Source organism: Saccostrea cucullata, unplaced genomic scaffold (genome assembly GCF_032062105.1).
Source record: "Saccostrea cucullata isolate Sc308-1 unplaced genomic scaffold, CSIRO_AGI_Scuc_v1 ctg315, whole genome shotgun sequence".
Taxonomy (NCBI): Eukaryota; Metazoa; Mollusca; class Bivalvia; order Ostreida; family Ostreidae; genus Saccostrea; species Saccostrea cuccullata.
In genome coordinates, this window is record NW_026930873.1 from 341,694 (window position 1) to 358,666 (window position 16,973).

At 35.4% G+C, this 16,973-nt stretch overlaps 2 protein-coding genes across 2 annotated transcripts; one reads left to right on the forward strand and one right to left on the reverse strand.

The window, feature by feature from the left end:
• Positions 1 to 6,176: 6,176 nt before the first annotated feature.
• LOC134230366 (peroxisome biogenesis factor 10-like) lies at positions 6,177 to 9,543 on the reverse strand. Its single transcript, XM_062712125.1, has 7 exons — positions 9,405 to 9,543; positions 8,717 to 8,797; positions 8,556 to 8,632; positions 7,862 to 8,110; positions 7,451 to 7,608; positions 6,857 to 6,986; positions 6,177 to 6,483 (listed from the first exon to the last, which is right to left on the reverse strand). Exons 1-7 carry the CDS (start codon positions 9,511 to 9,513, stop codon positions 6,403 to 6,405), a joined length of 885 nt encoding a protein of 294 aa, XP_062568109.1. The 5' UTR covers positions 9,514 to 9,543; the 3' UTR covers positions 6,177 to 6,402.
• A 178-nt stretch (positions 9,544 to 9,721) lies between these two features.
• On the forward strand, positions 9,722 to 15,643 carry LOC134230367 (eukaryotic translation elongation factor 1 epsilon-1-like). The gene is made up of 6 exons (XM_062712126.1): positions 9,722 to 9,854; positions 10,978 to 11,074; positions 12,161 to 12,264; positions 14,402 to 14,497; positions 15,270 to 15,329; positions 15,551 to 15,643. The coding sequence occupies exons 1-6, from the start codon at positions 9,780 to 9,782 to the stop codon at positions 15,632 to 15,634; spliced, it is 516 nt and encodes a 171-aa protein (XP_062568110.1). The 5' UTR covers positions 9,722 to 9,779; the 3' UTR covers positions 15,635 to 15,643.
• The last annotated feature ends 1,330 nt before the right edge of the window (positions 15,644 to 16,973 follow it).

Consider the following 16,973-nt stretch of genomic DNA (forward strand, 5'->3'; position numbering starts at 1 on the left):
AAAAGCCCCTTCTTCCCTGAACTCCTCCTACATTTTTCACAGTAGCTTAATCATCCTTTGGGAGATGGTTGGGGGTGTCATGTAGATGTGCAGTAAGGTTTCGGAATTTTGATTTTGCCCCGGGGGATCAAATGGGGGTCGAAAAATGACGTTTTTTATACAAAAAGCCCCTTCTTCCCTGAACTCCTTCTACATTTTACTCAGCAGCCTAATCATCTTTTGAGAGATGGTTGGTGGTGTCATGTAGATGTGCAGTAAGGTTTCGGAATTTTGATTTTGCCCCGGGGGATCAAATGGGGGTCGAAAAATGACGTTTTTTATTCAAACAGCCCCATCTTCCCTGAACTCCTCTTACATTTTACTTAGCAGCCTAATCATCTTTTGTGGGATGATTAGTGGTGTCATGTAGATGTGCAGTAAGGTTTCGGAATTTTGATTTTGCCCCGGGGGATCAAATGGGGGTCGAAAAATGACGTTTTTTATACAAAAAGCCCCTTCTTCCCTGAACTCCTCCTACATTTTTCACAGTAGCTTAATCATCCTTTGGGAGATGGTTGGGGGTGTCATGTAGATGTGCAGTAAGGTTTCGGAATTTTGATTTTGCCCCGGGGGGTCAAAGAGGGGTCGAAAAATGACGTTTTTCATACAAAGAGCCCTGTTTTCCCTGAACTCCTCTTACATTTTACTCAGCAGCCTAATCATCTTTTGGGAGATGGTTGGTGGTGTCAGGTAGATGTGCAGTAAGGTTTCAGAATTTTGATTTTGCCCCATGGGGTCAAATGGGGGTCGAAAAATGATGTTTTTCATACAAAGAGCCCTGTTTTCCCTGAACTCCTCTTACATTTTACTCAGCAGCCTAATCATCTTTTGGGAGATGGTTGGTGGGGTCATGTAGATATGCAGTAAGGTTTTGGAATTTAGATTTTGCCCCGGGGGGTCAAATGTGGGTCGGAAAATGACGTTTTTTGTGCAAAAAGCCCTGTCTTACTTGAAGTCTTCCTTAATGTTACTCAGAAGCCTAATAATCTTTTAGGAGGGTTAAATATTTTGAAAATTATGTAAAACATCAACGTCAAGGGGTAACAAGATGTGTTTGTGAAATACTATGCGCCCGGCGTCAACAAAGTACGAAAAAGCTATTTTTAGCATATAGGTCACAGTCAAGGTCACAAGGTCATTGACCTTGGTGTTGTTTGTAAGAACTTAATTAGTGGGGTATGCATACTAAATATGAAGTTGTTATCTCCTATGGTTCAAAAGTTATGGCAAAAAGTAGAAAAAGCTATTTTCAGTATAAAGGTCAGCGTTAAGGTCACATGGTCATTGACCTTGGTGTTGATTGAAAGAACTTTATTAGTGGAGTATGCATACTAAATATGAAGTCCCTATCTCTTATGGTTCAAAAGTTATGGCAAAAAGTGGAAAAATCTATTTTTAGCATATAGGTCACAGTCAAGGTCACAAGGTCATTGACCTTCATGTCATTTGAAGGAACTTTATCAGTGCAGTATGCATACCAAATATGAAGTCTCTATTTCCTATGGTTCAAAGGTTATGGCAAAAAGTGGAAAAAGCCATTTTTAGTATAAAGGTCACAGTCAAGGTCACCTTTTTAGTGAAGTATGCATACCAAATATGAAGTCCCTATCTCCTATGGTTCAAAAGTTATGACCAACACTTGAAAAACCTATTTTTAGCATATAAGTCACAGTCAAGGTCACAAGGTCATTGACCTTGATGTCATTTGAAAGAACTTTGTTAGAGGAGTATGCATACCAAATATGAAGTCTCTATCTCTTACGGTTCAAAAGTTTTGGCCAAGGTTAAACTTGACAACAGACAAACAGACAAACAGACAGGACAATAGGGCTGTATCAATATATCGATATATCGATACATATCGATATTAAAGAAAAATATCGTATCGAAAAGCAACTTCCAATACGTATCGGACAAACATTTTTTCTTCAAATTCTGTTTAAAAGAAGGGAATTTCAATCACCAAAGATTATAATTTACTTTTTTGAATTGAAACCTTCAATAATTATATAATTTCTGAGAAAATAACAGTTTTTATAATTATCAGAATTTATTTGATTGGTTAATTTTCATTTGCTGAATTTGATGTTGATTTTATCGTCATCAAAAGTCTTAATTGAACTGTTGTTTTTAAAGACAATGACACAAGAACTCTAAAATGGGTAATAAAACACTTCATTGTAATGAAAAGTATTCATCAAAATGATTTAGAAGCCTTTTCTGATGGACTTGTTTCAGAATCCAATATATCGGATATCGCTTTAAAAAATATTGTATCGTATCGTATTGAAATTTTTGGCTCAATACACAGCCCTACAGGACAAAAACAATATGCGCCCCGAAAAAATTCGGGCGCATAAAAAAAAACATTGCATGCTGGGAAACACCTTGAATTCTTATGAGTAATTTATGTACATGTCAAATGTAAGAGTCATATCTCATCTCAATCAAAAATTATAAGCAAATGCAATATTTTTGAAAAGTAGGTTAGGCTTGATCGCTTCAAGGTCAAGGTCACAGTGTAAAAGTATTTGGAAAGGTCTTATCACAGGTAATAATAAACATGCATTATGATATGAATGCCCTAACTTTTCTCTTTCAAAATGATGAATTTATAACAACTTAATTTTTTTGCAAGTTGGTCAAACTTCTAGGTCACATGTAAAAAAAAAAAAAACCATGCCATTAATTCTCACTGGTAAATATACTAATAATAAGTTTAATATGAATGTCTCTTCTCATTCAGTAGATATGACCGTGATAACCAAGATTAAATTTTTTGAGACAGATGGACTGAGTCTGACATACAAATGTACATATTTCTATATGAATTGGGTAAAATTGGCCCAGTGGTTCTAGAGAAGTTAAAAATGTAAAAAGTTTTCAGACAAACAGATGGACAACACGTCACGACAGACATTATATGCTAAGGAAACAAAAAAAGCTCAAATGAGTGTTTTGAAAGGGTTACAATATGGTTGGAGTATTTGAAAAGCTGTTTTTTTTCCTGCAGAGATATGCATGACCAACATATTTATGTTTTATATTTTCTTTAGTAATTTGTTTGTTTGTTGTGAATACATCTTCCCTCATATGGAGACACCACCAAATAATAATGAAGATAAGATGTGTTTGTGAAACACTGATGTCCCAGTATGGAAGCCTATGGCGAAGGTTGAAGTTTCTCAAACTGTCAAACTCAAAGGTCAAGGGTTCAAATTGTTAGTATCAGAAGAAAGTCTTGTCACAAGGAATGCACATGTGAAATAAAGAAATCTCTAGTAATTCCTGTTCAAAAGTTAATTGCCAAGGTAATTTTTTTTTTTAAGTGGTTAAAACTCTAGGGTCAAGGTCAAACATATTTATACCTGTTGACAGTTCAAAATGAATACAATATGTCATGATAAGTATGAAAGCCCTAGCACCTACTGATCAAAAATTAGGCAGAGTTTAAAGTTTGGTATTTTTCTTGTAAAAATGTGTATCCCATGTCAAGCGATCAGAGGTAAAAATTAATGGTACCCAAATAAAAGGTCTTATTAAATTGTCACAAGAAATAAACCTATAAAATGTGGAAGCTATATGTATAGCCCAATGCATCCCACTTAAAACTTATGGGCAAGCTAGCTAGGATTTAATTTTTGCAGACTTATAGACAGACATACTATAAACACAAGAAACAAAATATGTATAATAATTAGTCAAATGGAAAAAAAATATACTATTAAACTGGAATCACAAAATAGATTGTTATTTCAGGGACAGGAAGTGGGTAGGAACATTGGAAACCCCCCCCCCCCCCCCATCTGGCATTTGCTTTGTTATTTAAACAAGACTATATACTGTAGCAAGTAAAAAATGACTCTTGACATCCTCTCCCTATAAACTTAGAAAACATTGACCTCACTATCATTGTTTTTTTATTTGTTTTCATTTTTTTTCTCCTGCTTGTCACGAAATTCTGGGCTGGGATTTTTTGACTGAGATGTGAACCCCCCTCCCTACTCCCGAAAAAAATTCTGGATCCGCACCAGTATTGGGAGTAACTGAATGTCACATCGACAACGGGAGATAACTTCACAATATGAAATTCGTCTAGTGTGGCATGGGATGATCTTTGACCCTTTTTAAACTTTAACCCAATCGTTGACTTCTACTTACCGACTCCCTGTGTCTCGTAAACTTCATGAAATATAAATCCAATTATAACACAAAATGAATTAATCCAATGCACACCAGACTGCAACCATGTGCCATTTTGGCGAACTTTCGTCGATTCCGTCACCTTATCAGATGAAGTGGGAATCGGCCGAGGTGTGCCAAATGGTGTTTAATCTATAAATATCATAATGGGTGACGCAACGTGATGTAATGTAGAAATTTACATGTTCACATGTATAGTACATGAACAAATTTTAAATTCATTCATTACAAACGATATTAAATTTTAACAAACCTTTTCCATCTAGCCTATTCCAAAAAGTATGTGCTGTGTGATTGTGGTGTCGAGGGGGGGGGGGGGGGTAGTAAATTTAAAAAGGTCCTATTATGAGCAAAACATATATCAAAATCTAATTTCAGACGCGGATCCAGAATTTTTTTCCGGGGGGGGGGGGGATCCACCTCAGTAAAAAAAAATCCTATCCCAGAAATTGACAATAAAAAAAACCTAAAGTAAATCTCACCCAAACGTCAAAAACCTATATCGTGGAGGTGGGGTGGGGGTAGTGGTGACTTCTATTGCCGCAAATGTTTAACTTTTCATACCTATTTTACACATATTCGTGTTTACCAGGGGGGGGGGTCTGCATTTTCCAAGGGGGGTCCATTTTAACTTTTTCCTTGTTTTAGTGTATACATTTTTTAACCTTGTAAATTCCAGGGGGGGGGGGGGGTCCTGATCCCCCCCCTCCCCCCCAGTCAGATCCGTGCATGAATTTACATCATTAATAAAATTCAGACTGGTATATAATGAATTAAGCATGTATAAAATAAATATAAGACGTTCTGAGTTATAGGTCACAGGGTCTGAGAATTTCATAATCAATTTGATTAATACATGTAAATTATAGAATTATTTTGACTATTTCCTTGGAAAGTCGCCCAATATGTAGGAGCGTGTATTTACAGGCAAACACCTTAGTGCGGGTATTACTGTCTCATGACAGCATCTAGTATATTTTTGTAGCAAAGCCCATGTCTCCCAGTTGATTTGATACGCAAGAGAACGCTCTATGTGCCAACAATTTCTAAAACGAGGCAAGCTATTTCAAACCAGAAGTCTCTGTCGAGACTGTAGCTCTACTGTTTTGTACTTATATCAAAGGAAAAGTATCAGTTGGATTTGAAACTTTGCAACAGCAATAAACAGAATAATGATCCTTGATTTAGTCTCCTTCTTGTGGCAAGACTGCAATAAGACTAGAACTGTAGGAGTAGCCTTTTAAAAGAATCTTACAGAAATTTCAATTTTAGTTCCCATGGGAACATCATTCGTCTCTGACCAGTAGAGCTAAAAATAAGTTGATGAAACAAGAATATCTACAGTCTCCGTTAAATTCAACATTTTGCAATTTCTGGTACATACACTAACCTTGTCAGTAAATACAGTCTATCATTAATTTGAATACAGACTGGAGTTTTTCATACAAATAATTGCTGGACCATTTTTTATGCGCTGAATTGTCCACGGATTTTCCATTTTTCTGATTATGACAAGAAGTACACAGCAGATATGACAGGGGATGCTTTCTACTCCATGGCACCTAATCCCATATTTGATTTTATAAAGGCCAGTGTTTGCTCTACTCCCAAATTTTATAATTTCAATGGACTTTTGAGCTTGAGTACTGTTTGTTATCTTCATACCAGGTATCTTATTTCATAACTTAAGCAATTTTTTATTTATGTGTAGCCATCAATTCATTTGATATGATCTCTTCTTTCCTTCCCAAAAGTAGGGGCCACAGAGAAGTATTTTTACATGCCAGGACCAAAGAGCAAGTAACTGTGGTCTGACTTGTCAATGTCAGGTTACACTGACAATAGGTAAAAAATCAAAATTTCTTTCAACAATATTGCCCATCAATGAGTATAGCTATACACCAGAGTTTACATTAATGAAAATAGGACATGTCTGAAAATATACTTTTTATCTTTTATGAATTAACAATATTGCACAAAAAGAGTTTCAAATCACAAATGCTACAAACTGTTGATGTTTCTTATAACAATGAATATTAGCTGCCATAATATTTCTCACAACTTCTTCTTTCTGCCATTGTGAGCAATATCTGATTTTAAAAATATATGATGTTTGTCCTTTGAGTTTGAGGCTTCAAATTGAAACCCATGGAGTCCATTTCATCCCTCTGGGGGGTCAAAGTTCTGTAGAAATACTAGTTTTTGTGGTTGCAGCTTTTCTCTGCAAATTGGACACTCAAGCTGAAAAAAAAGACAGTTAAAGGTCATCATTCTGTTTCAGTGTTCTTGTTTGCTTAAACTTTGAACTTTGTAAAAAAAAAAGGGTATTAAAAAAGTTGTAACTTTAAGTGGTCATTTTGACATGATTTGTTACACAGCAGCACATCTTGACAAATAGTTTATACTTCAAACTAGTTTTATTCAAGACTGTCACAACACTTTTCGCTGATTTGATATTCATCTAGGACAATATGTTTTCATGACAGCATGAGGAAACATTCAATTAAATAATTTGTTCATAACATTTGTTAATTAAGACACTTGTACACATTTCTCAATGGATGAGAATAAATGTTGGTTAACAGTAAGGCTTATTTTACTGTACATAAATTACCTTAGTAGAGCACCATTCGTAGATACACTGCCAGCAGAACAAATGGCCACAAGGTGTCGCCGTGGGTTTCCTCCGGGTCTCCAGACACAAACAACACTTCCTGTCCGCAGCATCACTTGTTGTCTTAGACCTGAAAAGGTTTCATTAATTATACTCAATCAAAGTTTCCTCATTTTTGAAATTCAAAAAAAATAACGTGGTAGGGTTATTATTTACAAATAACAAATTTACATATCAGGTTGTCTGTATAGTAATATAAATTGAATGTTTTTAATATAAATCCTTTTTGAATTTCAATGTAGTTGTAGTTTTTGAAGTTCATGTAGAAAATTTTTCTAGATTGTCACTATATGCCCTATATTGTAAGAATTTCAAATTTGTAGCCATAGCCTTTTTTTTGATTATCTAAAATACTCTTTACCTTGGGAAAAGTTTCAGTGAAGTTGGACCAGTGTTACAGAAGAAGATGAAAAGTTCATGAAAAATGACTTTGAGCCCTTGCCTAAGGTGAGCTCAGCTACCAATATTCCAAACCAAAACATTTAAAATGCCGTATTTATTTGATGATTATATTAATCTATAATTCACTTCTACCTGACTTCTGTGTTAGAGGTGAATGATCCAGAAGATTTGTAACCATGATACAACAGTTGTAACACACTGAAGCCAAGCTGTGCCAGTGACAACCAGCCCAGAGCACTGAAACTCTGCTGAACACTGGATCCATCAGTATTGGGTAAGCTGAACTTGATCTGTTATAAATGTTAACATAGTAATATCAAACATTGGCTACCTGCTAAAAGAATGAATAAAGAAATATTGAAAATTCTTAATTCTACAAAATAAAATGAACACTATCCTAAGCTGATTTTTTGTCACACAATAGTCTCATTATCTAATTTATGCTGTCTGAATGAGTAAATCAATATTAAATACAATATTTTGCTTTCAAATCAAGATGCTTTTAACAGATATTGGTATTTCTATGACTGTAAGTAAACTTACATAGCTGACTCCCGTCAGTCGTTTGGCGATGTGATAAAACACACCCCTGAGATAAAACACTGCCAGATGAAATCTCTGGAGAAGTGACATCGCTTGTTGAAGAACAGGAAGTGATTTTAGAATAAGCTCCCTTGTTTCCTTGGGAATGCTGTCCCATTCTCCTGACTTTATTTTCTTTTCCATCCAATCCAGTAGACGGATAACTGCGTAGGGACCAAATACATGGAGGGAAACCATAATCAATCTTTTCTATAGATAAAGAAATTACAGTTATATTTCTTTTTTCAGGATCTTGTATGATACTCTGTATGGCCAATCTTTGTAGAAAATTAAATAGGCTGGGAAATGTTGTGATGATAAAAGCTGTGATAGTTGCTTGCAATAAGTAATACTACTACATAATGCTACTGTAAATTTGTTGATTTGAAATTTTTTCATTATTTAGGAATAAAATGATACTATCATTTAATATTTGATTTCTTGTTGTGGATTATTTGAACAGTTATTTAATGACTGTGTGTTCAGGTCCTACTCTCCAGTATTTTCAAGGTTACAAGTACTTTACAAATGGGTCTGAAACTTTTCACATGTATAAAATGAACATGCCATTACATGTGTATAACATTTACCCAATGAAATGGAGACTAAAATAGAAATATCTATACATATATGGCTGCCATTGTCAAATATTTACCAGTTTTGATGGTAGGTTTCGTCTTTGTTTATCTATCTGTATGATGTTGACATATTCTTCCCCAACTGTCTGGTATCCTAAATTACAATTTTTTTATGTAAACATGAAAATATATTATTTTTGTTCCTTAATATTCAATTTCATTGATTGGAAAGCATTACCTGCAACTGTTGTAAGCAAGAAATATGTGACCTCAGCAACTCGATCAACTTCATTTTTCCATCTGATCCATACCCCAGGACCTGTGGAGATAAAAAAAATTACAATTTATCTCATGGCATATAGAGGTTTAAACTGGTTGATGGTTATAATTTGAAAAGCCCAACATTAGAGAAAGCGAAAACAAACTTCTTATATTCATTTTCAGCTGAGTAGCTTATTTTGAAACTGATGATTTAATGACATATTGAAAATGGTACATGTACTGCATTACCACATCCTTTCAATTCAAAATGTGTATCTTTAAATTGTTAAGAATCTAATACAATTTTGCCCGACAAGACTGACATAATTATTAGAAAAAGTTAATCAAATGATTGCAGACAAGACCTTCAATGTTGTTGTATAAATTGATAGTGGTATTTGCCTTGAAAGAACTACAATGATTAGGATACGTCAATATTAATCTAGAATTCAAAAAAAAATTTTTTTTTCAATAACCATCTTTCAATGAATACAAATATTGTAGATTTGTAACTATAACCTTATATATTCAAAGCGAAAATATAAAAAAACAGAAGACACAAGACATGTCATTAAATTTAGGACGGTGTGGAAAGAAAGAACATTATCAGTCGATTCAGTGATTGTATGTATCTGACCATACAACAATACTTTTTAATTACAAACCAAATATTTCTTGAAAAATCTCAGATACGGAATTTTTCAAATAACCAGTGTAAATGTCATCTTTTTGATGAGATCTGAGGATTTCCGCGACACCTGCAGGTTGTCTCATTTTGTTAAACCAAAGAAATGATAAAATGAAAGTAGGGTGTATGTAAAAGTAGGATGTTGGAAAAAAAACTCGTTTTACCGTATTGCAAAAAAAAAAAAAAAATGAATAAATGTCTTTCACAAACAATGACCTTGTGTTTTAAATTTTAAAAATCCACACAATTTATTTTATAATTCTTTTCCAGCAAGAATTATGTATTTTTTTTTAATAGGAATTAGTATCGTTTTACCCCAGTATTACCCTAACCTCATGTGCCGTGGGTAAACATGGAAGACTTGAACAGTCTGGCATCATGTCTAGGTGTATCTGCTGGAAAACTTGTGATAGATGCTAAAGAACAGGTAATATTGAAAATGTCAGTTTAAAAAAACAGTACTTGATTTTATTCCTTTAGGGGTGAGTGTAACTTAAAGAAAAACCTTACAAAGTTGTAACACATGTGCCCAAGTTGACAGAGAGAAGCAGATCAGATGGATAGAAGGACTATTTCAAGTTCATTATTTCTAGCTCAAATGAGCTAAAGGCTCAAAAGGGTTTTTTTTCTGATCGAATGGCGTCCGTGTCTGTTGTATGTTGTCTTTTGTCTCTGATCTTTTCACTTTTTTTTTCTAAGTACTCAAGACCCATGCACTGGCCTTATCAGACCAATGTTGACTGGATCAGTATTTCACAATCAAAGTTGAGGCACGTTTTACATGGAATATATAGGAACATGTCTTCATAAGAACTGCAGAGGTTTTATAAGTCATTAATATAAGTTATTAATTTATATGAACATGTTCTCGCACCATTGTATAGAAGTGTAACAGGAGAGGAGAAAAAAGCAGTGGACCAGACCTGGATTTGAACCCTGGCCCCACGAATCTCCGATGGTATGCTCTACAGAAACATTCTCTCTCCTTAAAGGTCTACAGTCCCCAGACCAGACCGGGATTCAAACCCGGGCACCCTGAACATGCTGAATGTCCTTTCAGGTGCTCTACTAGCAGGGGTGAGTGAACCTGGCTGACCGCCACAATCCTCCCTCCTTAAAGGTCTTTGGCCCTCCAAAGACCCCAACCTAGGCTAATCCCTGGCAGGCCTCTCACCTGTCAGTTCCAGGGCATGGCACGGCACCAAATGTAATGGGAGAGGAGAAAAAATGCAGCGGACCAGACCGGGCGGGATTCAAACCCGGGCCTTCTGAATGTCTGGTCAGGTGCTCCACAAAGTGAGCTATATCTGGCCACCGGCAATTGAACCTGGCTGACTACCACAGAAGCAAGTTGTTCAAATCATAGCCATCTTCAGTTAGTGTAGTTTTAAATTTTCTCAAACAATGAACCCTCCCTTGCCCTTCCTTTGGTTGGAAAAAAGTGAGACCAATTTTATATTTTAACTTTTTCAATGCTCAAAAGATTTTTTTCAAGCCAAAGAGCTCAGGTGAGCAATGTGGCTCATGTGCCTCTTTTTTTCTTTTTTCAGGTACCTGTGCTTAAAGCAGGGAATGGCGTTACAGTCAGAGGACTTGTATCTGTAGCTAAACACCTGGTTAGACAGTCTGACTGCCCTGAATTAAAAGGTTAGTGCCTCAGCTCTAGGGGTAATATCCAATTGCTTTGGCAAAGTAAAGTTTCAGTTTAGGCAAGTGTTGAGTCTGTGAAACAATCTTGTCCAAGCAAGCTGCTTCAGTGTAAAATATTTTTTGTCCTTAAACAGAATGAATCATACTCTACAATCTCATATGCATGAAGGTTTTAGGTCAGCTTCATTATACCCCCTGCTTGAAAAGTGGGAGGGTATATAGTAATCAGTAATTCTGTCCGTCTGTCTGTACGTCCGTCCATCTGTTACGCTTTATCTCTTATCCGCAACTCCTCTTATACTACTGAGTGAAATTTAATGAAACTTTCACAGAATCTTTATTACATGTTGCCATTGTGCACCTCCTATTTTACTTTTTTATTCGACATGTATTTTAAGTTTCCCAAACAAAACATGGACATTGCCATTATATGTTTACCTATGACATCACATATAGAAGCTTCTGGATAACATTTGATAAGACGAGTTATTCCTCTTTACACATTACTGTAAAACAATATATACATGTAGCAATACATGGACATTATGGGAGGCGGGGGGTATCATTTAGTGAGCTCAATGCGCACAGTACCTCTAGTTTTGTTATTCTTTGCAATTGAATTTCAAAGAATGAAATCTGCTCACATTATATCATGTACAATGAGAGCTAGAATAATCAATCATTATTTTTCTATATAGCTTGGGGGAAAATGTCTTGAAGCCAAAATTTATATCAAGATGACCCATTTTGAATTTTATCAAGATTTTCTCCCCATCTCCTCATCTGCATATAAGTATCACTCTAGTTTAGTTGAATCAATGGGTAATCAGTATTTCTACTACCCCAATAGGTGCACAAAAAAATTTGTTGATTGATGCACATGTATCTTTGGACATGGCGCATCATGGTTAAACACTAGTAAATCACATGATTTTCGATTTTTTATAATTATGGTGGACCTGTACATTATTGTAAATTCAAAATGTGTTTGTGAACATGCATGTCTTTGATAAAATCTTTTTGCAGTTGAATTTTACTTGATTAATATGACTGGGCTATAAACTAAGATTTTTTTTAATTTAGGGAGATCTCCCGAGGAGAGAGCGGCCATTGATCAGTGGTTAGAGTACAGGGTCACACAAGTGGACAAGAGCCTTCATGATAAAGATATTACAACAGTACTCAAGGTAATTTTAATGCATATAGAGGAAATATTTACATGACAAAATGAAACTAGAGTCTCCATGGTAAAGATATTACAACTGTACTCAAGGTTATTGTAATACACACAGACTGGAGGAATGTCTGACAAACTAAAACCAGCTAGTCTATACAGATACTTTATTAATGTACATTTCCCAATACATGTACTAGTTTATTTCTGGAGCATGGATGTTTGTCTTTGGTAGCTTTGACAAATTCATTTGAGAGAGAAAAAAGTAAGACCAAAGTTTGGTTTTAGATACCCCTAGCTAGCTGCACGTACCCAGTCAAATTGAGATACCCCCTCCCTGGTTGCTGCTAAACATACCTTTAGTAAATTTTTAGCTCTACTGGTCAGAGACCAGAAGAGCTTATGCGATAGTAAGGTGTCCGTCGTCTGTCCGTCTGTCTGTCTGTCTGTCTGTCTGTCTGTCTGTCTGTCTGTCCGTCTGTCTGTAAACAATTTTTCAAAACGCTACTCCTCCTACAGTTTTGGTCCGATTTCAATATAACTTGGCACACAAGTATACTACACTAAGATACATAAAATAGTGCATTGGTTTTTGATTTTGATGAACGGTGTTGCCATGGTTACTAAAAATAGAAATTTCTGTGAAATTCATTTAAAACGCTACTCCTCCTACAGTTTTGGTCTGATTTCAACATAACTTGGCACACAAGTATACTACATTAAGATACATAAAATAGTGCATTGGTTTTTGATTTCGATGAACAGTGTTGCCATGGTTACTAAAAATAGAAATTTCTGTGAAATTCCTTTAAAACGCTACTCTTCCTACAGTTTTTCTGATTTCAATATAACTTGGCACACAAGTATACTACACTAAGATACATAAACTAGTGCATCGGTTTTTGATTTTGATGAACGGTGTTGCCATGGTTACTAAAAATAGAAATTTCTGTGAAATTCCATTAAAACGCTACTCCTCCTACAGTTTTGGTCTGATTTCAATATAACTTGGCACACAAGTAGACTACACTAAGATACATAAACTAGTGCATCGGTTTTTGATTTTGATGAACGGTGTTGCCATGGTTACTAAAAATAGAAATTTCTGTGAAATTCCTTTAAAACGCTACTCCTCCTACAGTTTTGGTCTGATTTCAATATAACTTGGCACACAAGTAGACTACACTAAGATACATAAAATAGTGCATCGGTTTTTGATTTCGATGAACGGTGTTGCCATGGTTACTAAAAATAGAAATTTCTGTAAAATTTCTTTAAAAAGCTACTCCTCCTATGGTTTTGGTCTGATTTCAATATAACTTGGCACACAAGTATACTACACTAAGATACATAAAACAGTGCATCAGTTTTTGATTTCGATGAACGGTGTTGCCATGGTTACTAAAAATAGGAATTTCTGTGAAATTTCTTTAAAACGCTATTCCTTCTACAGTTTTGGTCTGATTTCAATATAACTTGGCACATAAGTAGACTACACTAAGATTCATAAAACAGAGCATCGGATTTTGATTTTGATGAACGGTGTTGCCATGGTTACTAAAAATCGAAATTCCTGTGAAATTCCTTTAAAACGCTAATGCTCCTACAGTTTTGGTCTGATTTCAATATGACTTGGCACACAAGTAGACTACACTAAGATACATAAAATAGTGCATTGGTTTTTGATTTCAATGAACGGTGTTGCCATGGTTACTAAAAATAGAAATTTCTGTGAAATTCCTTTAAAACGCTACTCCTCCTACAGTTTTGGTTTGATTTCAATATAACTTGGCACACAAGTATACTACACTAGACAACACTAAGATACATAAACTAGTGCATCGGTTTCTGATTTTGATGAACGGTGTTGCCATGGTTACTTCACATAGAAATTTTTTTAAAATCCTTTAGAACACTACTCCTCCTACAGTTTTGGTCTGATGGCAATGGCTTCTTTTCTCATCCTTTGTTATAAGTACAAACCAGTAGAGCTACAGTCTCGACAGAGACTTCTGGTTTAAACTACTAATTAAAAATTTTACTTTTCAACAATTATAATGACCCTTTCCTCCCATTTTACTAGTTGTTCTATCTTTAGCAGTAGAAGAAAACATTGCCTCCATATTTAATAGATGCTGTTTTTTTTCTAGGAAACCAACACATACCTCTCAAACCATGTATACTTTGTTGGGTATCAGCCCTCAATAGCAGACATCATTCTGTACCTTGGATTATTTAGGATATTTGTGAGTATTGTTTTTAATCAAAGTTGGCATAGCATCCTTGGGTGAAGGTTGATGGGGTGTACAAGTTGCCAAAATGAAGGGTCAAGACCCATTACAAGGGGAGATAATGTAGAGAAGACAAAAATATGTCATACTTCTTCTTCTCAAGAACCACTGGACCAGAAAATTGAAACTTGTGTGGAAGCATCCTTGGGTAGTGTAAATTATATTTTTTTTTAATTGTGACCCCCCCCCCCCCTGGATAGGGTAGGGCTAAAATAGTGAATCCAAGTTTTACATTGAAATATTTATATAAAAAAATCTTTAAAACGCTTTTCCCCAAGAAGCAATTCACAAGAAAATTTGAAACTATAATGTGGAAACATTCTGGAGTAGTGTAGATTCTAAATTGTTCACAATGTGAAGCCAGGATAGGGTGGGGCCACAATAGGGAATTCATGTTTTACATTGCAATAATTAACAATGTATATGGGAAAAAAAAATCCGAAATCTTCTCAAGAAACACTGGGCCAGAAATGCTGAAACTAATGTGGAAACGTCTTGGTGTAGTGTAGATTCTAAATTGTTCAAATTATGACCCTGGGGGTAGGATAGGGCCACAGTGGGTATTACAAGAAGGAAATCTGGAGAAGAACAGCAGGGACACTATATCTTTGAAGTATTGCACAGTGTAAACCCTTATAAGTTATTAATCCATGTAGTGGTTTATTTGATCTTTTTATAACACTCTCATAATTTGTATATTTATCATTAGTAAATGTAATATTTTCAGGAAGATTTAACTTTTATGGAAAAGCAAAAGTATATCCATGTGTCACGCTGGTTCTCAAATGTAAGTACATGCAATTTTTGCCCTGAAAATGGGCTTAAATTAGTAATATTTCAACAACAAAAATTGATAACAGTCTTCAGCAATTTAATTCAGTTGCACTCTAAAGTGATTGATTTTTTGTCTGTAGCCAACATGCTCAGGTGAGCAATATGGCTCATGGGCCTCTAGTTTCTTCAATCTCTTCAAGCTGATTTGAATATATTTTAATACTTCTTTTGCAGATGCAGTCCCATTTTGCAGACAAAATGTCAAAGAAACAACTTGTTTTTCAAAGGAATAAAATATTTAGTGGCACTAGTCATTAAACAGAATAATCTTGCTTTTTTTTTTTTAAACCTCAAAACATATTTACTTTAAATTTAGATTTGCTCAAATTGCCTGTGTGGTGCAGTGGTTAGAGCATCTGCTCTGAAGTTGCTATGTAAGGAGTTGATCCTTACATTGTGTGTTCGAATCCCACTGTGGGACGTGGAGACCGGTCCTTCGGATGAGACCATATAAACCAAGGTCCTGTGTTGCAGTATGTGCTAGCTGGCATGAAAAAGATCCCTCACTGTTCAATGGCCCTGAGGGCCTAGTACAGGACAAAATTTGCAGCTCTTTACCGGCAAGTGTTGGCGTCTCCAGATGAGTGAAAAATTCTTGAGAGGACGTTCAACAACATACAATCAATCAGATTTGTTCAAAACATAACCTCAGGGCTTGGTTAGGATACAGCTGGGATTAAAAGTTTTAATCCAAAATATGTGTTGGAGGGAGATCTCCCAACTAGAGGTAAACGTCCCTAGATGCATGATGCTAGCAGGTACATGTACTAAAAAGGTCATAATAATTTAAGTAAATGCTCTGCTATAAAAACTGATAGACTGTTCAGTTCCTCAAAAGAAACGGTCAGATGCAGCATCCAAAGCATGTGCAGTACGTAAATGCATGTTATCTATGGTAATTTAGTTCGGGTGAGGGTTATAGTTGATACTTAATTGAGAATGAATTTAACCCATTCTAAATTTTTTATCTGTCAGACCAGAAAATGTTGATGAGATCAAAGCAAATCTTGTGTGAATACCTAGATGCTGTATCCACGAGTTAAAGTACATAGATTAAAAATTTTAACCTGCAGAAAAATGTCAGATTCACTATCTTTAAGAACCAAGATTTGTAAACCTTAAGATGCATCATCCATGCAAGTGTGGTCACTAGAGGGGTTAGGGTTACCTTGAAATAAACCCGTTTCAAAAACTTACTAGGTCAATTTTATGTATATAAAAACAACATAGTTTAGATCCAGCATCCAAACTAAGTCTAATGGATAATGTACATCTCTTGGTAGATGCATCTCCCATGCAAGTTTGGTCCAGGTATAGCTACTTCGAAATGGACCTGATCCAAAATTTGAACGTGGTCACTGGTAAGGAAAATCTCTAAGTAAGATGATCCAGTATTCAAGGCAAGTCTAAAAGTTGTGAATCCCACAAAGCATCATCCATCCAAGTTATGATACCTTGGAGCATACAAACATGGTTTATTTGCTGAAACAGCAGCATATAAACCCTGACTTGTACAATGAAACATTCAAAGATGCAGTAACCATGTAACTCGGATCAAATCTGTTAAAAAGCTTTAATATGGGAGGCCTATGTCCAA